The sequence below is a fragment of the Anolis carolinensis genome, chromosome 2 (genome assembly GCF_035594765.1).
Source record: "Anolis carolinensis isolate JA03-04 chromosome 2, rAnoCar3.1.pri, whole genome shotgun sequence".
In the NCBI taxonomy this organism is placed as follows: domain Eukaryota; kingdom Metazoa; phylum Chordata; class Lepidosauria; order Squamata; family Dactyloidae; genus Anolis; species Anolis carolinensis.
This window is the reverse complement of record NC_085842.1, coordinates 156,607,123-156,629,686: the sequence shown is the minus strand read 5'-3', so window position 1 is coordinate 156,629,686 and position 22,564 is coordinate 156,607,123. Positions and strand designations below refer to the sequence as shown.

General features: G+C 42.0%; 1 protein-coding gene across 6 annotated transcripts in view; it reads left to right on the top strand.

Annotated features, from left to right (window-relative positions):
* The first annotated feature begins 9,966 nt into the window (after positions 1-9,966).
* fmnl3 (formin like 3) overlaps positions 9,967-22,564 on the top strand; it is a 130,929-nt gene continuing 118,331 nt past the window's right edge. For 3 of the 6 annotated variants that reach the window (XR_001729922.2, XM_062970890.1, XM_016991232.2), the window contains exon 1: positions 9,968-10,215. Coding sequence is in view for 3 of the 6 variants with exons in the window: in XM_062970890.1 (XP_062826960.1) it covers positions 10,090-10,215 (126 nt within the window). In the remaining 3 variants the exon portion in view is untranslated. Of the gene's footprint in view, positions 10,216-22,564 lie in introns of all 6 variants that reach the window. The other 3 variants (XR_001729925.2, XM_008104036.3, XR_001729923.2) reach the window with 2 other exon arrangements.

Below are 22,564 nucleotides of genomic sequence, written 5' to 3'. Positions count from 1 at the left end.
ATTAATGGTTTAGGGGTGCATCTACAATGTAGAATTAATGCAGCTTGGCACCACTTTAACTGCCATGGCTCTAAGTGTTTAATCCTGGGAATTGTGGTTTGGTGAGGCACAAGAACTCTCTGGCAGAGAAGGTTTAAGACTTTTTAAAAACTGCAGCTCCCCTGATTCCATAGCATTGAGCCAGGGCAGTGAGAGTGGTGTCAAACTGCATTAATTCTACAGTGTAGATCAGGTACAGGCAAACAGTCACCTACGTATCCACTGGCAAGACACTGCACTTGGAAGGCCATCATACAGCCAGAAGGCTGTTAGGAATTATGGGAGCTGAAGTCCAAAACACCTGTAGGGCCAAAGTTTGCCCACGCCTGGTATAGGTACATCCTGAGTCAAGGTAAGGAAAACCTCTAATTGCTCCAAGTCACAAGACTCCACATGGCACTGAAGGCTCATCCATTATTATGGGAAGATTATGTCAAAAGCAAATACATTTAGCAATAGCATGTATTGATTTTCCTGTAAATGACAACTGTTAGAATAAAAATTGCTTCATATTTCTAAAACGATGCTGCATAAGAAGTGCACCTTCCATGCAGACTGATTGTGAAATCAATATATACAAAAGTTTTACAAACCACCCACTCTTGCTTACAAAAGATATTACCGGCAGATAAATCTGCTTTGCAGGGTGTTGGGCTGTGGATAAAATCCAGGTTGGCTACTTTCCATAGCTTCCCTGTTTCTTATCATCATGGCAGGGAACACATCCAGCAAGATATGTGAATGGAGAACCAATGCTGGGAAGGAAGATGAGAAGAACTGGATACATTCAGTTTAGAGAAATATCAGTGGATAGGTTTTTTAATGGCTTGTTTTCAAATACTGGAAGGGCACACAAGCAGATAATAGAGGAAATTAGTTTCGTATTGCTCCAAGTGGTAAGAGCCACAGGAAATTATTCAAATTGCCAGAAAAGGAATTCTAACTACTACTGGCTTGGAAGTTGGGTTCTTTTGTTACAAGATTCTTTGTGCTCAAAAAGTGGCCTGCTTGCTTAGATATATCTATTACTATGTTTTCACCATAGGTTTTAACAGTGCTGTTATTTAACCAAGCTTTATAAACGAGCACTTGGGTACCCCTACTAATATTCCGATACACAAGCAATAAAAATGTACATAAACAGAATAAATGAAAAGAATTGGCAAGTAGCCAACATGGATTGATGGAATGCAAATGTTTCCATTCCACCAATCAATTAATAAATCCCGCTTCTTTCAGCAAATGGGCTACTCTGGAGACAATTTAGTTATCTTAGGTAATATGAGCCATGTTTCATATCTTCTTTAACTAATTTGTTATTGTTGTTGTTTTTGTTTAATCAGAGGCTGTCAATCAATTAACATTTTAACTATTATGATTAATGGAATAATCATCAGTAAATCGACAATCATCCTAGGTCTTTTCACTATGCATAATAATATAACACTTGGATTTAGTATTTAAAATTTGTAAACAAAGGCGAGACAGTAAGCTATTGGGGATGTTGTAGCAGCAGTTTCCTTTGTCTGCAGGAGGGGAAACTAAATGTCTGCTGAGGTTCCTTCCAAATTTTCAATTGTGCATCCTCATGGCTAAAGGAATAAGAAAAGACTAAGAGCAATATTGTAAAATATTTTGTACAGTGAAAGTTTCTCTTCATACTGGAAATCAATAATTTTATGAGATCAATTGGCCAGAGAAAAAACATGTTGGTGGCTCATAGGTGCAAATATGCTCAAACAGTACAGTTATTATTGTGTACCTTGAATTTGCTTTTGATGTATGGTGAACCTAAGGCGACCTTATGCAAGACTTAGTGTGACTCTTGGCAATATTTGTTCAGAGGGGGTTTGTCTTTGCCTCCCTTTGAGGCTGAGAGAGTGTGACTTGTCTAAGGCCCATTACTGGGTGTCTATATTTGAGTGGGGATTTGAATCTTGGTCTCTAGAGCTGTAGTCCAATGTTCAAACACATACATAAAAGTGTCATAAAGGTAAAGGTTTTCCCCTGACATTAAGTCTAGTCGTGTCCGACTCTGGGGGTTGGTGCTCATCTCCATTTCTAAGCCAAAGAGCCTGTGCTGTTCGTAGATACCACCAAAGTAATTTGGCCAGCATGACTGCATGGAGTACCGTTACCTTCCCACTGGAGAGGTACCCATTGATCTACTCACATTTTCATGTTTTTAAACTGCTAGATTGGCAGAAGCTGGGGCTAACAGCGGGAGCTCACCCCGCTCCCCGGATTCGAACTGTTGCCCTTCCAGTCAGAAAGTTCAGCAGCTCAGCGGTTTAACCTGCTGCACCACTGGGGGCTCTCCGGTGTCTTAAATGCCCATAAATGTGTTATTGTGGCCCCCACAGAACTAAAGCTATCTTCTAATATTTTGCATCAATTTCCAAAATAAATGTGGCCACCCAGGGCTAACTGGAATTTAATAGAGTAATTCCATATAGATCAGTGCTTCCCAAAGTGGGAGCTGGAGGGCGCTGGAACAGTCTAGGGGAGAGGTAGTGGCCTGGTGGGTGTTGAATGAAAATAAGAGGGCAGTGGAGACATACAGAAAGGAGAGAATAAAAAAATTTATATACATGTTTTATCTGTTGTGTAACATAGAGTTCAAGTCCTAGTGTTTACTTCATTTTCCAAATGAACACACAAAGTTCAAGTTACAACCGATCAGTGGTGAAGTCTGCCAATAGGTGTTAATATGAAAGTATTGATAGATTAGTGTGTTACACATTATTGGGAAGTCCAGCATGCATAGGCATGTATATGTGTATGTAAAGATTTGTTTACAATATGATATTATACATAGGTGACGTGTATGAAATCTAATTTGGATTGTTTTGAATTGTGTGGCAAGCAGTTCATAAAAGTGCAAGTGCAATAAATATTTTAAAATTTGAATTCATGCTGTTGAAAAAAATTGAACTGAACATTAATAAATTGATAACAGTGCACCAGGTTCATACTTCTCATTCAGGGTTATTTTTAATGGTATAAATTTTATATTAATATTATCCTTTGTTATCCTAGTTTTCTGTGTGTAATGCAAATGTTACTATAGTTGATAATAATAATTTTAAAATTTTAAACTTAAAAGTGTCTAATTTACGACAACATTTCTTTAATATGTTGTAGGATATAGGTAAAAATCATAGAATCATAGAATAATAGAGTTGGGAAACACCACATGGATCATCTAGTTCAACTCCTTGGCATACAGGTACGACACAACCAAAGCACACTTGACAGATGGCCACCCAGCCTCTGTTTAAAAGCCTCCAAGGAAGGAGCTTCCACTGTACATTCATCCCAATGTTCAGATGGAATCTCCTTTTCCTGTAATTTTAATCCATTGCTCCAAGTCCTAGTCTCCAGGGTAGTGGAAAACAAACCTGCTCCCTCCTTCTTATGACTTCCCCTCACATATTTATACATGGCTATCATGTCTCCTCTCAACCTTCTATTCTATAGGATAAACACGCCCAGCTCTTTAAAATGCTAATCATAAAGCTTGTTCTCCAGACCTTTGATCATTATAGTCGCTCTTCTCTGGACACCTTCCAGCTTGTCAATATCTCTTTTAAACTGGGGTACCCGGAATTGAACACAGTATTTCAAGTGAGGTCTAACCAAAGCAGAATAGAGAGACACATTACTTCCCTCACTCTAAACATTATACTCCTTTTGATGCAACTCAAAATCCCATTGGCTTGTTTAGCTGCTGCATCACACTGTTAGCTCATGTTCAATTTGTTGTCCGCTAAGACTCCAAGATCTTTTTTACAAGTATCTCTGTTGTCAAGTCAGGCATCACTCATTCTATGTCTTTGCACTGCATTTTTTCTGCCTAAGGGAAGTAGTCTACATTTCTCCTTGCTGAAATTAATTTTGTTAGTTTTGGCCCAGCTCTCTAATCTGTTAAGATCATTTTGAATCCTGATCCTGTCTTCTGGAGTATTAGGTATCCCTCCCAATTTGGTGTCATCTGCAAACTTGATAAGCATGCCCTCTAAACCTTCATTAATTAAAGGTGTTGAACAGCACTGGGCCCAGGACCGAACCCTGTGGCACTCCACTATTCACTTCTTTCCAGGATGATGAGGAAACATTTGTGAAAAGCATCCTTTAGGTTTAATCACTTAACCAAATACACCTAACAGTAGTATTGTTTAGCCCACATTTTACTAGTTTGTTTGCAAGAAAATCATTGAGGAAGCAAACTAGAAAAGAGATAGAAATAAGGATAAAGGTAAAGGCTTTCCCCTGACATTAAGTCTAGTCATGTCCGACTCTGGGGGTTGGTGCTCATCTCTATTTCTAAGATGAAGAACCAGCGTTGTCCATAGACACCTCCAAGGTCATGTAGCCAGCATGACTGCATGGAGCGCCATTATCTTCCCTCCAAAGGACTCCAAGGTCTTTTTCACACGTACTGCTGTCAAGCTGGGCATCTTTGCATTTCATTTTTTCTGCCTAAGTGGAGTATCTTGCATTTGTCCCTGTTGAAGCTCATTTTGTTAGTTTCGGCCCATCTCTCTAATCCGTTAAGATCTTTTTGAATTCTGCTCCTGTCTTCTGGAGTGTTAGCTATCCCTCCCAGTTTGGTGTTGCCTGCAAACTTGATGATCGTGCCTTCTAAACCTTTGTCTAAGTCATTAATAAAGATGTTGAACAGTGTCAGGTTTAACAACTGCCATAATTTCAAAGTGAAGATGATCGTAAGCGATTTTTCGAGATATGCAACTACTGTAATGCGATATGAAATGAATATTGCTATAATTCATTGCATACATTCATAAGAGAAGGAAATGCTAGATTTCCGTTAGAGAAAATGAAGATAATAAGTTGATGTTTTAAATTCAAGCTTGACCAATTTCAAGAAAGATTGGGGGCCCTTTAAGATAGGCCCAAAATGCAGGACCTGTCTCACTTATACTGGAGGTGTCCAAACGATGCCTCCGGTAAAAGCAAATTAATGTGGATTAAACTGAGTTTTACCAGTTTACTCCGTATTAAACACCTCAATAAATCTGGGACTTACTGAAAGGCCCCAGGTTATTTGAAGTGCTGTACCTGTGGGGACTGATCCCTGGGACTACTTCCCCAGGGTAACTTAATGTCATCCTGATTTGAAAAGGCCAGCTACACTCTACTAACCTAGTGATCTCAGGCCCCATTTACACTGAACATTTCCTGCAGTTCAAACTAGGTTCAAACTCTGGCAGTTGGACAACAAACTCCCACAAAAATGTGCAAAAGAAAGCCCTTAATGTGCATCAGTGCTGCGGGGTTTGTGGCATCACTGAGGCAGCAGAAAAAGCCGAAGACCTTGGGAAATTACAACTCCCCGTGATTCTGTAGCATTGACCATGGCAATTAAAGTTGTATCAAACTGCGTGTCGAGGCAACCTTTATCTTGGCAGCTTTTAAAAACAATAGCTAAGGGGAATCCCATAAAAAGCAAGGAGGCAGAGCCCCACTGGACCTCCAACCCCAATATTTGAAGAAGAGGGAGGTGCTCTAGATGTTTTGGGTCTGCAAGTCCCAGTGGGCCATCCTGGCACAACCAACAGTGGAGGATACTGAGAGACTCAGGCTGAATGAACTGGATTATATGAATTCACACGGCCATATAATTCAGTTAAAAGCAGATAATCTGGATTTTATACGGCAGTGTAGAAGGGGCTGCAGGCCAACAACAATTCCCACAGTCGTGTGACAAATCAACAGTCATCAAACATTCATCATAATCCAAGGAGTACGTGCCATGAGCTCTGTGAAGTCTGAGAAGTGGGAACATAACTTGGGGATGGAAGATATGGGGAAACCAAGGAGAAAACAAAAAGAATTAGGATATGTCTCTTACTGGTGTCCCTTGGAGTCCATACAGTGTAGAATTGATGGAGCTTGGCTCCACTGCCATGGTTCAATGCCTTTGAATCTTGGAGGTTATAGTTTGCTGAGGCACCAGCCCTCATTGGCTGAGGCTGAATTTACACTGCCATATAATTTAGTTCAAACCAGATAATCTGGATTCAGAAACCGGATTATATGGCAGTGTAGATGAGGACTAGGGAGCCCCCGGTGGCGCAGTGGATTAAATCGCTCAGCTGCCAAACTTGTAGACCAAAAGGTCAGTGGTTCGAATCCTTGGAGCAGGGTGAGCTCCTGCTGTTAGCCCCAGCTTCTGCCAACCTAGCAGTTCGAAGGCATGCAAATATGAGTAGATCAATAAGTACCGCTTTGGTGGGAAGGTAACAGCGCTCCATGCAGTCATGCCAGCCACATGACCTTGGAGGTGTCTACGGACAACGCTAGCTCTTTGGCTTAGAAATGGAGATGAGCACAACCCCTAGAGTCGGATACAACTTGACTTAATGTCAGAGGAAAACCTTTACCTTAAAAGTGCAACAAATGGTCAGTGTAGTAAGGGTTTTTTTTGTGTGTGTCAGGAGCAACTCTAGAAAGTGCAAGTCTCTTCTGGTGTGAGAGAATTGGCTGTCTGCAAAGATATTGCCCAGGGGATGTCCAGAGGTTTGATGTTTTACCATCCTGTGGGAGACTTCTCTCATGTCCCCTCATGGGGAGCTGGAGCTGACAGAGGGAGCTCACCCGCTCTCCCCGGCAGTCCTGCCGGCACAAGGGTTTAATCCATTGCACCACCAGGGACTCCAGTAAGGGCTAGAAGTGTGGAAAGAATGGAAGAAAGGCCCTATCTACACTGCCATATGATCCCGTTTCTGACGGCAGATTATTTGATTTAAACTGGATTACAGTAGAGTCTCACTTATCCAACACTCGCTTATCCAACGTTCTGGATTATCCAACGCATTTTTGTAGTCAATGCTTTCAATACATTGTGATATTTTGGTGCTAAATTCGTAAATACAGTAATTACTACATAACATTACTGTGTATTGAACTACTTTTCTGTCAAATTTGTTGTATAACATGATTTTTGGTGCTTAATTTGTAAAATCATAACCTAATTTAATGTTTAATAGGCTTTTCCTTAATCTCTCCTTATTATCCAACATTCTGCCGGCCCGTTTACGTTGGATAAGCGAGACTCTACTGTATATGGTAAGTGTAGATGGGGCCGAAGAGTTTTTATCAAGGAGTCCTCACCTGGACTCAGCCACCAGAGGGCAGCCCTTCCTTTCCCCGCCAATTGCTTCCCATCTGGGATGGGCGGCGTTCAGTAAAAGGCTCCCTTTGTGTCTGAGCACCCATCTACACCGACCATTTAACGCAGTTCAAAGCCACAAACTCCCACAAAAGACCGACCTTAACGTGCACCCTGTGCTCTGGGATTTGTGTCAGGACCAGAGAAAGTTAAAGAAGACTGAGTGAAAATACAACTCCCTGTGATTTTATAGCAGTGAACCATGGCAATTAAAACAGTGTCACACTGGGCTCATATCATGTATCTTAAGCCGGCATTATATGGTCTGGCCCCTTCTACATTGCCATATAACCCAGTTCAAAGCAGATAATCGGGATTTTTTATGCTAGTATAGAAGGTGGTCTCTTATAATGTAGTTCAATGCAGAAATGGCATTCTGTGGACACTGACCGTACACTGGCAGTCCCCGATTCACAAACATCCAACTTAAACGATTCTTAGGCCGGGTTGTTGTGCATATTCCGGGCTGTATGGCCATGTTCCAGAAGCATTCTCTCCTGACATTTTGCCCACAACTATGGCAGGCATTCTCAGAGATTGTGAGGTATGGAGAAACTAAGCAAGGAAGGTTTATATATATATCTGTGGGAAGTCCAGGGTGGGAGAAAGAATGTCTGTTTGGGGCAAGTGCAAAGGTTGCAATTGGCCACCTTGATTAGCATTGAACAGCCTTGCAGCTTCGAAGCCTGTCTGCTTCCTGTCTGGGGGAATCCTTTGTTGGGAGGTGCTAGCTGCCCCTGATTGATTCATGTCTGTAATTCCTCTGTTTTCAGAGCATTGTTCTTTATTTGCTGTTCTGATTTTTGAGTTTTGTAATACTGGTAGCCAGATTTTGTTCATTTTCATGGTTTCCTCCTTTCTGTTGAAATTGTTCACATGCTTGTGGATTTCAGTGGCCTCTCTGTGTAGTCTGACATGATGGTTGTTAGAGTGGTCCAGCATTTCTGTGTTCTTAAATAACATGCTGTATCCAGGTTGGTTCCTCAAGTGTTCTGCTATGGCTGACTTCTCTGGTTGAGTGAGTCTGCAGTGAATTCATGTGCCTTGATTTGTGTTTGGGCAATGCTGCTCCATTTGGTGGTCCCTGTGTAGACTTGTCCACAGCTGCATGGGATACAGTGGACTCCTGCAGAGGTGAGAGGATCCCCCTTATCCTTTGCTGAACGTAGCATTTGCTGGATTTTCTTAGTGGGTCTGTAGATAGTTTGTAGGTTGTGTTTCTTCATCAGTGGTCAGTGGTTCCCTTGATATATGGTAGGAATACTTTTCCTCTGGGTGGATCTTTGTCTTTTCTCTCATGGCTTGTTCTTGGCCTTGCAGCTCTTCTGATGTCTGTGGTGGAGTATCCATTGTCCTGTAGAGCCCAGTTTAGGTGGTTCAGTTCACCTTGGAGGAGGTGAGGTTCACAGATTCTTTGTGCACGGTCTGTCAGATTGTGCTCATTATTTTACTTGGGTGATGGTTGGAGTTTTTATGAAGGTATCTATCCCTGTGTGTGGGTTTTCTGTAAACTGTGTGGCCCAATTGTTGATTGGGTTTGCGGATGACTAGGACATCTAGAAATGGCAGTTTCCTTCGTTTTCTAGGCCTCTTCCAAACAGCTGTATAAAATCCCACTTTATCTGGTTTGATCTGGGATATATGGCAGCGTGGGCTCAGATAACCCAACTCAAAGCAGATATTGTGGACTAAAGGTAAAGGTTTCCCCTGATGTTAAGTCCAGTTGTGTCTGACTCTGGGAGTTGGTGCTCATCTCCATTTCTAAGCCGAAGAGCCGGCGTTGTCCGTAGACACCTCCAAGGTCATGTGGCCAGTATGACTGCATGGAGCGCCGTTACCTTCCCGCCGGAGCAGTACCTATTGATCTACTCACATTGGCATGCTTTTGAACTGCTAGGTTGGCAGAAGCTGGAGCTAACAGCGGGCGCTCACTCTGCTCCCGGGATTTGAACCTGCAAGTTCAGCAGCTCAGTGCTTTAACACACTTCGCCACCAGGGATCTTATCCACCTTGATATTCTGGGTTACATGGCTGTGCTCCATGCATTCATGCTGGCCACATGACCTGGAGATGTCTACGGACAACGCCAGCTCTTCGGCTTAGAAATGGGGATGAGCACCAACCCCCAGAGTCGGTCACGACTGGACTTAACGTTAGGGGAAACCTTTACCTTTACCTTTATGGCTGTGTGGAAGGGCCCTTGGGGGGATTGACTGGCTGCCTTGTGTTGCATTTGATGTTTTTTTTTTCATGTCAGGAGCAACCGGAGTTGCTTCTGGAGTGAGAGAATTGGCCGTCTGCAAGGACGTTACCCAGGGGACGCCCGGATGTTTTGATTTTTACCATCCTTGTGGGAGGCTTCTCTCATGTCCCCGCACGGAGCTGGAGCTGATAGAGGGAGCTCATCCGCGCTCTCCCCGGGTGGGATTCGAACCTGGCAGCCTTCAGGTCAGCAACCCAACCTTCAAGTCAGGAGGCTTTTATCCCCTAGGCCATCGGAGGCTCCTGCATTTGATGTTGATGGGGTGACTTGGGCGCGCGAGCCACATCCCACTGGTTGGGGAGTTTCCTCACGCCCTGCCTTTCTCTCCTTCAGGACTTAGGGGAGCCCATCCCCAGAAGTTTGCATGCTGGGCGAGCCTCGACGACGCCCACCGATCCCTTTCCCGCCCAAAATGGCTCCGCCGCCTCCTCCTCCTCGGAGGGGAAAGCGCTCCTGGAAGGAGGAGAGGGGCTGTTGAAGCGGCCTCCCTTCTTCCTCCTCCCCTTCGGGCGGGCGCAAGGGAAGCAGCGCAGGAGGAGGAGGAGGAGAGGGAGGAGGAGGAGGAGGGCGCCGCCTGGCTCCTCAGCCGGGGATGGGGAACGCGGAGAGCGGCGGGGATCCCGGCGGGGGCCCGGGGATGCTGCCGCCCCCACTGCCCCCGGGGAAGGTGCCCATGCCGGACCAGGGAGAGCTGGAGGAGCGCTTCGCCATGGTCCTGGTAAGAGAGAGGGAGGCAGAGGCCCCTCCGTGCAGCCCCTTCACCCGTGCCTCCCTTCCCCACTCCCCGCCCCTCTCTCCTCCCCAGCCCTGTATCCCTTTCTTCCCATTTTGTCCCTCTTGGGCTCCTTTTCTCGCTCTCAGTGGCTTCTCCTGCTTGCCTGCTGAGGAAGGGATCTCGGCTGCCCTCCTCCTCGGTCCTCTCTGCCTTTGATCCACACGAGTTGTTGTTATTGTTGTACTTATGTGCCGCTCTTATCAGGGAGTCAAAACGCCTCCCTTCACCACTGGACTGATGCAGTTGGATCTTTCACTGCCATGGGATCCTTGATGGATTATTAGCAGCGCTCTTTGGCAGAGAAGGCGGAAAACTACAGCTCCCAGGATTATCCCACAGTGGTGTCAAACTATTGGTGTAGTACAGGCATGGGCAAATTTTGGCCCTCCAGGTGTTTTGGACTACATAGAATCATAGAGTTGGTAGAGACCTCATGGGCCATCCAGTCCAACCCCCTGCCAAGAAGTAGGAAAATCACATTCAAAGCACCCCTGGCTATCCAGCCTCTGCTTAAAAGCCTCCAAAGAAGGAGCCTCTCCACCACACTCCGGGAACAGCTCTCATAGTGAGGAAGTTCTTCCTAATGTTGAGGTGGAATCTCCTTTCCTGTAGTTTGAAGCCATTGTCCTGCGTACTAGTCTCCAGGGCAGCAGAAAAGAAGTTTGCTCCCTCTCCCTATGACCTCCCCTCACATATTTAGACATGACCTCATCATGTCTCTTTTCAGCCTTCTCTTCTGCAGGCTAAACATGCCCAATTCTTTAAGCCGCTCTTCATAGGGCTTGTTCTCCAGACCCTTAAATCATTTCAGTCGCCCTCCTCTGGACACATTCCAGCTTGTCAACATCTCCCTTCAATTGTGCCCAGAATGGGATACAGTGTGATTCCAGGTGTGATCTGACCAAGGCAGAATAGAGGGGTAACATGACTTTCCTGGATCTAGACACTATACTATTGATGCAGGCCAAAATCCTATTGGCTTTTTTAGCTGCTGCATGACATTGTTGTCTCGTTTAACTTGTTGTCCATGAGGACTCCAAGATCCTTTTCACACGTACTGCTGTCAAGCCAGGCGTCCCCCATTCTGTATCTTTGCATTACATTTTTTCTGCCTAAGTGGAGTATCTTGCATTTGTCCCTGTTGAACTTCATTTTGTTAGTTTGGCCAATCATCTCTGTAATCTGTTAAGATAATTTTGAATTCTGCTCCTGTCTTCTAGAGTGTTGACTATCCCTCCCAAGAAGTCCCAGCCATCTGACCCAGTATTAAGAATTGTGGGAGTTGAAGTCTAAAATACCTGGAGGGCCAAAGTTTGCCCATGCCTGGTGTAGTAGAACATGAGATCACTTTGGTGGCAAGATCCCTGAGCGTTTCCCCCCTTTGGTCCTCCAGAATGTCCTCCCTCCTTCATCTCTTTGGGTTCAGATGCACATTGGAATGGATACAGTTTGGGACCTTCCACACAGCCATATAACCCAGATTATTATGGCAGAAAAATCTCACAATATCTGCTTTGATCTGGGTTATCTGAATGCACACTGACATATATCTCAGTTCGAAGCAGAAAATGTGGGATTTTATTCAGCTGTGTGGAAGGGGCCTACATCACAGGATGCAGTTTGGCCCCTTCCACACAGCTGAATAAAATCCCACATCTGATTTGAACTGGAATATATGGTAGTGTGGACTCAAATACCGTAACTCAGTAAGGCAGATATTGTGGGATTTTCTGCCTTTATATTCTGGGTTACATGGCTGTTTGGAAGTGCCTCTTTTTAGTCAGATCCTGGAGATTTCAAATTTAATTGCTCCACTGACCCCATTTTCCTCAATCTTACAAGTTTGTTTTTATCCTTCAGTAGTTTATTTTTTTAAATATTTTGCCATATCTGGTTGAGATAGATTCCCAAACCATCCCTCTCTGGAAAGAATCTGTTCCTCTTCTGGGCTGTGTCAAAATATATAGTCCTTTTTTGGCATATGTCCTCCAGGAATCACTCTTTTTGCGCCTTTATCACGGCCAGATCAGATCCCTGTCAATTCCCCATGTAAATGTGTAGATAGATAGCTTCTTTTCTCATCCCTTCAATTGCCCAGCCTTGCCCAGTTTGCTATTTCCAGATGTGCTGTGCAACAATTGCCATCATCCCCAGCGGTGCTAGCTGGGAATGAAAAAACCTCCCACATCTGGGGCGGGGGGGGGGGGGAGCACGGACGACTTGGTTAAGGGAGGCTATGCCCCCCCCCATCCGCTCTGTACAGGAAGCCCAACACTAAGCCCCCTCCCTCCAGTGGGTTCATTTTTTCCATTTTCCTCTCGGTTTGATTCCAGGCAATGATATGTACCCGTCCCTCCCCTAAAAGCTCAGATTTCCAGGGCTGCCTTCTTGCTCCCACATTTTCTGAGCATCAGAGCCGGAAAGAGTTCCTTTTGGGACTGCAACTCCCAGGATCCTTCAGCCAGGGTGGCTAGTGGGTTCTCCCACCTAGCCTAGTCAATGTCTCGGGGGATTGTGGTAGCTGTAGTCCCAAAAAGTGACTTTTTAAGGTTCTGCTTCAGATCTGTGGAAGAAACCAAGCGCCCCGTCTGCCCCCACATCCTTCTTATATGCATCTTAATGGGATATGTAGCCCTCCTCTCCCAAACATACCGCACTAGCTTTTCTAGACCCTGTCTTTGCTTTGTAATACTAACCATTCCTGTGTCATGAATTGGTTTTTCCTGCCCTTTGATCTCTAAACCCTACTTTAATTCACATCCCTTCCCATCCCACCCAAGACTTTGTGGCTGATCCCTTCCCTATTACAGGGCCTTGCCTGCTCATGTTGTGAACCAGTTGTGTTCAGATTGCCACTGGTGTGTCCTTTACTTCTGCTCCTATTGGTATGTACATACAGCCTAAGCCAGGGGTCCCCAAACTAAGGCCCGGGGGCCGGATGCGGCCCTCCAAGGTCATTTACCTGGCCCCCGCCCTCAGTTTTATAATATAATATATTGTATATACATATAATATTGATAATAATATTATAATGTAATACAATATAACACTAATAATAATACCATATAATAATATTAATTATATATTCTACATTGCATATAATATTACTAATAATCTTACAGTATAGTGGTATAGTTCAATATAGTCATATATAATGCTAATATTGTGCTATGCTAATAATATAATATACTAGCTGTGCCCGGCCACGCGTTGCTGTGGCAAAGTGGTGGTGGTATTGGTTAAAAATTGTTGTGTAATTTTTATTTGACGTTATTTGCAATTTTTTATTAATTTTATTGTAAGTTATATTTTTATTTATTATATTTTATTATTTTCTTGTATTATTTTTAGTTATTTTCTGTTATAGTATTTTATTGTATTAATTTTTAGTGTTTTTTATTATTTTTTATTGGGTTGCTAGGAGACCAAGTTGGAGGAGCTTAGCCTTCTAACTGGCAGCAATTGGATAAAAGCAATTATTCCTCTCTCTCTAATTAGGACTTTATTTTTCTTTTCTTTTTGTTGTATCAACCTAGAGCCGTGGATGTTGGGTTGTGTTGTCAAATGTCGAGGTTGGGGGCCTGTAGTTTTGTTGTTTTGTGGGTCGCCGTGATGCCATCACTCTTTTATATATATAGATTGTATGTACATATAATTTGTAAGCCGCTCTGAGTCCCCTTTGGGGTGAGAAGGGTGTGATACAAATGTAGTAAATAAATGCAGTAAATAATAAATAAATAAATAAATAAATAAATTTTAGACTTAGGCTCACCAAAGTCTGAAATGACTTGAAGGCACACAACAACAACAACAACAACAATCCTAATTAACTTGACTATCTCATTGGCCAGAAGCAGGACCACACTTCCCATTGAAATCCTGATCAATGTATGTTGGTTAAAATTGTTTTTATTTTTAAATATTGTATTGTTCTTTCATTGTTGTTGTTGTTGTTATTGTTGTTGTTTTTGCACTACTAAGACAAATATGCAGTGTGCATCGGAATTTGTTTGTATTTTCTTTCAAGTGATAATCCGGCCCCTCAACAGTCTGAAGGATTGTGGGCCGGCCCTCGGCTTAAAAAGTTTGAGGACCCCTGGCCTAAGCTGTGTGTGACTGAGTTTTGTTGTGTAGAACAAGCCTCTTGAGATACATTCATGTTGTTGAATCAGTGCAGTTAGACACTTTCACTGCCATGGTTCAATGCTATGAAATTATGGGAACTGTAGTTTGATGAGATGCAAACACTATTTGGCAGAAAAGGCAAAAGACCATGTAAAATTACAACTCCCAGGATATCACAGCATTAAGCTGTGGCAGTTAAAGTGATGTCAAACTGCATTAATTCTACAGTGTAGATGCACTCTCATAAGTCTTCAGATTCAGAGCTGAAGCCAGGAAAGCAGGCAGTTTGGTTTTGCAGTTTATGATATTCGCCATCTTTTATTACATCTGCTCTTAATTTAAAAGTAAAAGGAGTTATTGCCTGATCAGTCAACCACTGGTGGTGCAGGCATTTGTCAGAAGGAGAACAGGAATGTTCATAGCACTCTGCAGGAGCAAAGTAAAAAAGAGATCCTTGATTAGGTGCTTGGACTACAAATCCCAGAATCTGGCTACTGGGTGTATTGCCTGGGAAATTTCAGGATACGTTATCCCAAAGTAAGTTTCTTAAGCTTTGGTATATGGTATGAAAAATGGATTATGTTGGTACTTGGAACAACCAAAATGGGGAAAAGTTCAATTGTGGATGTGACAGTAAGTGCTGGAAGCTTTGTGGGAGAACTTTAGTTAATTTAACAGATGGATGTATATATTTTAATGGTATTTGATTGCTCTCTTAAAGTGTAACCTTATATTTAGAAATATGAGCGTCGTTCAGTGGAACCTCCTCCAAGGCGAGTAGGCATAGGATTCAATCTTGAAGGCATTTTCAAGTTCTCTTTCATGTTCACATGAGGAGACCCCGATGGCACAGTGGGTTAAACTCTGTGCCAGCAGGACTGATGACTTAAAGGTTGAGTTGCTGACCTGAAGGTTGCCCGATCAATCCAACTCGGGAAGAGCTACAGAATGTGATATCTTGGAGATGGGACTCAAGTGTTTGGATGGCAGCATGGCAATCATCTTGCGGCCCTCTATACAGCCCTGTAACCCAGAATATCAAGGCAGAAACTTCCACAATATCTGCTTTGAACTGGGTTATCTGAGTCTACACTGCCATATATTCCAGTTCAAAACAGCTAATGTGGGATTTTATTCAGCTGTGTGGAAGGGTCCCCAGTCATTTTCCTGATTCTCCTATCGATTCCCATCTGATGCAGATCAGAGCTGTTATTACCTCATGGCCTATTCTGCACTCCCCTCACCCCAAACAACAACCATACTACAATTTTGATGGTCAAGTAAAACTTAGCTGTCACTTCAGTTTTCTTTTCTAGTTTGAATTGCTGAGAAGGAGGAAAGTATCTTTCCTTTCCAGTGGCATTGGCTTTGTCCTGGGTTGTGATAGCGGCAGCAGAGTAGTAGAATTCATTTGCAAAGTGAAGAGCAAATGGACAGTGGCCTTGTGTGAGTAATTCTGAAAAAATTAGGCAAAAGGAGAATTGTTTTTTCTTGTAGGAAACACAGTAGAGTCTGAAAACCAAACTATCCATTTTCAGCTATATATATATATATATACAGTAGAGTCTCACTTATCCAAGCTAAACGGGCCAATAGAAGCTTGGATAAGCGAATATCTTGGATAATAAGGAGGGATTAAGGAAAAGCCTATTAAACATCAAATTAGGTTATGATTTTACAAATTAAGCGCCAAAACTTCATGTTATACAACAAATTTGACAGAAAAAGTAGTTCAATACGCAGTAATGTTGTGATTACTGTATTTATGAATTTAGCACCAAAATATCACGATATATTGAAAACATTGACTACAAAAATGGCATGGATTATCCAGAGGCTTGGATAAGCGAGGCTTGGATAAGTGAGAGTCTACTGTATATATATATGTGTGTAATACATTTATATCCTGCATTTCTTTCAAGCAACATAAGTTGACATATTGGACTTTGCAACTAACACACCAACCCCACAATCCATTGTAGAATTACAGCAGTTTGACACCACTTTAATTATCATAACTCAGTGCTGTTGAATCCTGTAAATTATAGTTTGACAGTGCTCTTTCCATCTCTGCCAAAGAGTGCTGGTGCTAGACCAAACTACAACTCCCAGGATTCCATAACATTGAACCATGTCAGTTAAAGAGGTGTCAAACTGCATTAATTCTACAGTGCAGATGCAGCCTTGGCTGAGTGCATATTAGGTCCAATGGATCTGTGTTTCTGCCCATCCAATGCTCTACCTTATCAAGAGTGTAAGGCCCTTCAGATTTGTTGGACTGTAGCTCCCATCCATTAGGTCATGAAGAGTCAGAAGCAACTGAACGAATAAACAACTAGCTCCCATTCTCCCTCATTATTGGCTGTGCTGCCAACAAGATCTGGAAGGTCATTATTTTCCATGTTAACCATAATGGGGCTGGCTATTTCTGTGCAGAAAAAAGATATGGTAGAATATTGAACTGTACCATTTCAAGCTGTTGCATAGACGAATGTGACATGTTTTTGAAATATCTCCTGTATAAAATGTTTCCTCTCTCAGCATGTCATAAGCTGCTGTATCAAGACAATACTACATCTTTACATTTGAGGGGTTTGTTTATGTGCTAAAAGCTTTCCCCAAAGCAGTTTTAAAAAGGGTATTTCCCCTCTCATCTGTTGTCTTCCATGGTTCACTCCATGATTAATCATAAGGATAAGTCAGGTTGGCAGCCTTCCCCAACTGGGGCCCTTGAGATGGTTTGGACCACAACCTCCCATCGGTCCCAGTACTGCTGTCGTTGGAAATAGTGTTTTTTGTAGCCCAAACCATTGGGAGACTGTCAGATTGAAGAGTGATCAGGGAGAGGTTGGAGTAAAACTGGGGGTGCTTCTACACTGTAGAATGAATGTAGTTTGGCACCACTTTCATTGCCATGTCTTAGTGCTGTGGAATCCTGGGAGTTGTAGTTTGATGAGACACCAGCTCTTTAGCAGAGAAGGCTAAATTTAAGATTACAAATCCCATGATTCCATAGCATTGAACCATGGTAGTTAATGTAGTATCAAACTACATTAATTCAACAGTGTAAAAGCACACTGGGAGGAAGAGAAATGGATCAAATCCCCACTCAAAAGTGTTTTTGAGAAGCAAATGGAATTTGTCTATCTTTATTTAGAGTCAAAGTTCAGCCCATCTATGTGCTCAAATAAAATACCTCATAGGATTAAGTGCACACTTTCAGCAAACTAAGATCCTGTGCCCCCCCCCCCCCCCCCATTCCTGGATTTTGAGGAAATTTCCTCAGTCCCATGATCTTTCATAGCAAAATTCTGACACATGAGATGTGAATGTCTGAGACTCTTGATTCATGATGCTGCTTGTACTTTCTTTGAGGAAGGAGGAGGGGGGAAGATTTTGAGGGGATTTTTTTCTTGGCTCCAGAAAGTATTTTGTGACAGGAAGCTGACAACATGTGACACATAATTCCCTCCTTACTCTACTATTTGCAGTTGATGAGATTGCTATTCGAACAGTCTGAACTCAGACACAAAAGGGAGTGTAGTGTTTTAAAAAATAACACATGATATTGTGTCCTTAACACACAGTGAGTTCAGAACATGGCTTTATAATTGCATTTATTTGTTTATATGATTTAATTTCCTATCTTTCTGCCAAGAATAAGATTAAGGGCATTTAGAGTTTCAAAATGTTTGTATTTTTGTCTTATTTTTACTCCCACTCTTTCCCATCCCATGAACTTTATTCCTTGGAAATATATCCCTTTCCGCTTTCAAATATCTCTGCACATATGAAAGGAAATTTGCAACATAATTTTTTGTGTGCTGTAGTCCAATTTTCTCATTGAATCTCAAAGATGCTACAGAATTCCTTGATTTTTTAAAATCATGTCAGAAGCAAACATACTGCAAGTCGCTTCTGGTGTGATAGAATCAGCTGTCTGCAAGGTCGTTGCCCTGGGGATGCCCGGATGTGTTACCATCCTGCTGGGAAGCTTCTCTCATGTCCCTGCATGAGAAGCTAGAGCTGACAAACGGGAGTTCACCCCATCTTGCAGATTCGAACTGCCAATCTTCAGGTCAGCAGTTAAACCGTCACAAGGGTTTAACCCATTGCGCCATCGTGGCTCACAATTCCTTAATATCAATGTATGCCATAGGAAACAGAAACCCAGAACTGTTTTTAAGGGAGAGGTCAATCCTGGTCGGCAAGCCATTGTGAATTTTGTGTATTTGCATATATTTTTTTCTCAAAACAGTCAAAACATAGGGTGCAGTGAACAATAATGATAGTAATACCACCAACTAAGTAATGAAGAATTGATTATCATGAATGCAATCACAAAATAATACATTAAACAATTGTACAATTGTTTCAAGATCAAAATTAATACAGTAGAGTCTCACTTATCCAACATAAATGGGCTGGCAGAATGTTGGATAAGCGAAAATGTTGGATAATAAGGAGGGATTAAGGAAAAGCCTATTAAACATCAAATTATGTTATGATTTTACAAATTAAGCCCCAAAACATTATATTTTACATCAAATCAACAGAAAAAGCAGTTCAATATATAGAAATGTAATGAAGTAATTACTGTATTTACAAATTTAGCACCAAAACATCGCAATATATTGAAAACATTGACTACAAAAACACTGACTACTAAAAATTGACTACAAATAAAGATAGAATTGCATAAAATTAACTTACAGTAACAATATTGTTGGAAGTTAAATCCGTAAAAAAAATCAGTCCTTGCTGCCTAAAGAAACAGCTGTGGATTTGGGCAGGTGGCAGACTGCGTTGGATAATCCAGAACGTTTGATAAGCAACACTCTACTGTATATTAAAGAAAAGTGAAAATACAGTGTTCCCTCACTACTTTGCAGTTCACTTTTCGCTCCCTCACTGTTTTGCGGATTTTCAATTAATGTTAGTGTACACATTTATCTTGGTATTTTTGCTGTTTCGCAGGTTTTTGCAGTGTTTTGGAAGGGGGGGGGGCGAGAGAAATGGAGAGGGGGAGGGTAGGGAAGGATTGGAAGCAAAAAAGGGTTATTTAGCTTCCATTCTTCTTTTCTGCCGGTGTACTGTATATTGTAACTGCTAAAATAAAGTACAGACTGTATTGTAGTAAGTGGTCTGTGGTTTGCTTTCCTCCACACAGAATAAATATAGTGTCCCTACTTCACGGATTTTCACTTATTGCAGGTGGTCCTAGAACGTAACCCCCGCAATAAGTGAGGGAACACTGTATAGAGGGCCCGATAAAGCAAATGAGAAGATAGCTATATATTAGGACACTTTGGAATAGTAGTTACTTGGAGTCTTGGTGCTCTGGATCCCTTGATAGTCCTGATGTGTGTGTGTGTATTGGGGGGGGGGGATCCCTTCAAACCTATGTTTTGGGGGAGGCTCAAGTTTTTTTTCCCTCCGTTTGAGATTTATGACGACAGCCCTAGCCAATAATGCTTCTTTTTAGGAGGCAACATTATCCTTGTGGATCTGCTCTCTTTTTAAATTATTAAAGTACACTGCTAGAAGACTGTTATACCACAATTCAGAGTTTGAAAAAGTTGCTGTTTTGGGCTACAGCTCTGAGAAATCCTCTGACCCCTCTCTAAACCTCCAAGTGATCATGCCACCTGAAGGTCTAATAGTAACTGTAGGTCTCTTTGGAGCTGTTCCGAATAAATATTTATTTTAGCCTCTGGGTCTCAGCCCTCTGCATACTAGGAGCTAGTTTGCATGTCATGTGGAAATGTATATGCCTTGGAACTGCCTGTCAACTTATGACAACCACATGTAACTCAATGGGTTGTCCTAAGCAAGGAATATTTGGAGGCAGTTTTGCCTGTTCCTTCCTCTGAAATATAGTCTACAATATCTGGTATTTGTTGCCAGTGTCCTGTCCAAGTACTAACCAAGGCTGTGCCTGCTTAGCTTCCGACAGGAGGGATGTGGCACCTTTAGGCTATTTAGGCCATTGGTATTTAGGGCACCTGGTTTGATTTTTAAACTGCAAAACCCTCTGTTACAAATTCAATATGCACACGCATTCGTACATACACAATACTTAGTAAAGGGAAAGAAATGTAACCATAGTATTCCAGCTGTGTCTGAATTACATAATCTACCATTTCATATCTATTATCGTTTAAGATGCTGGTACTGTACTGCCTTTAAAAGCTTCCAATGGCTTGGCCCCACCCTTCCTTAGGGAGTCTATGACCTCCTAGCCTTTGAAATGGGCTGGAGAAAAACAGGGATTTGAAAGGTCACTCCATGCAATGACATTTGCTGAGCTTTGAGGCATTCTTAGCTGGACCTTTGGAAATCCTTTCCCAGTGAGGCTGGCAAGGCATTTAGAATTTTATTTCAAATTCATTTGCAGTAGGGGCATAGCTGTAAGGGGGTGGTGATGATGAAGGAATTGCCTTCTCAGATGAGTTCTGCAGCTTTCACTTCCCAAATGTCTAGCATTGCAGTAACTCAAAACTATGAATGATCATATAGAAAAGCAGTTTAAACATCCAAAGGAAAAAATCAGGCTAATTTACCAAGATTATGTGAACACAGAAAATATAAATGTTCTAGATATGAAAAATGTTCATTGTCTCCTTTTTCTGATACTAGAGATTTGGGGACCAAAGGGGACAGATTTGAGGGGCAATGCTCTAATTATGTTCTTCTTGTAGCTCTGATTCACTAGAACCACTCTGAAAACACCATATAGCCATATTTCTGATACCATCTTCTAGGGTGTTTTTCATGTCAGGAGTGGATTATTCATGCACACATGTTCTATGGGAGAGGAGAGCTAAGGCCATTTCTGCCATGATGATGGAAAGGCCAATAATAAGTTTGGACATATTTGGGTAATTCACTTATTAATACATACATGTTGCGCTGATATACGTATATGTGTGTCCATTTCTCTAAGTAGTTTTATATGATGTACTTTCACTTTTAGAATGAAACCACGTGTTCACATTCAGTAAAAGCAATAGCTTGGAAAGACTGGTGTGTGTGTGTGTGTGTGTGTGTGTGTGTGTGTGTGTTTAAAATATCCCAGCCTGGATCTTGATAGGTTTAATGTTTAGGTGGTTGACAACCACAATCTGGAGTTATTCAAAATATGACTGCAGAATTCTCACTGCACGATTACAGCCATTTGATTTTAATCGTTAAGACTGCATCTGGTGGAATCCTGGGATTTGTAGTTTGGGGGAGGCACAGGAATTCTCTAGCTGTGAATTCCAAATATCCCTTCCAAGATTCCATAAGATGGTACCAGGGCAAAAAAAATTACAGTATGACTCCTGTATCCGCAAGAATATGTTCCCGGACTTTGAGTGGATACACAAAACTGCGGATAATAGTGAACCTTAATGAAATGAACAGGCATGAATACCATAGAATGCTCAGAGAGGACATATTTTGTTGAATGTGGATAAATGAAACCTTGGATACCAGTCCCATGGAAACGGGTTGTACTGTGTATAAAATGCTATAATTGTATTGTGTGAAAGATACCTGACATAGTTATTGCACGTTCTACCTCAAAGTGTTGGCTACCTTGATTGTGCAGAAAGAAGCAATCCAAATCTTTGCTATGTATTAATTTCTTAACATGTAAGACTAATTGCTGAAATTTATTTCCCAGCTTTCAAATAAATGACTAGCTTATGTGCAGAGCCCCTAGGAGGCAAGGTGAAGCAGCTATGTCAGATGGCAAACCAAACTGCAGCCAAATCTGAGCCACTGTAGCCCCTTCTACATTGCCATATAAAATCCAGATTATCTGCTTTGAACTGGATTATATGGCAGTGTAGACTCATATAATCCAGTTCAAAGTAGATAATGTGGATTATTTGCTTTGATAATCTGGGTTATATGGCAGTGTAGAAGGGGCCAGAAAAGAATAGGAACAAGTGTAACATTTTAGCAAATTCACCCAGAATTTCTGTGATGTTGTGTTTTTCCTTAATACTACCTTTATTGGAGAAGAGTAGTATTAACCCCCAAGGAACCAAAATTGTGGGAAAGGGCAAGTTCGCAGATACAGAGAGCTAAGATTTCTCAAAGGCCTGGATTAAAATGACACAGCATAAACAACACATCTCTACAAATTTGGATAGGCATTGTTTTGGCTCACATGAAA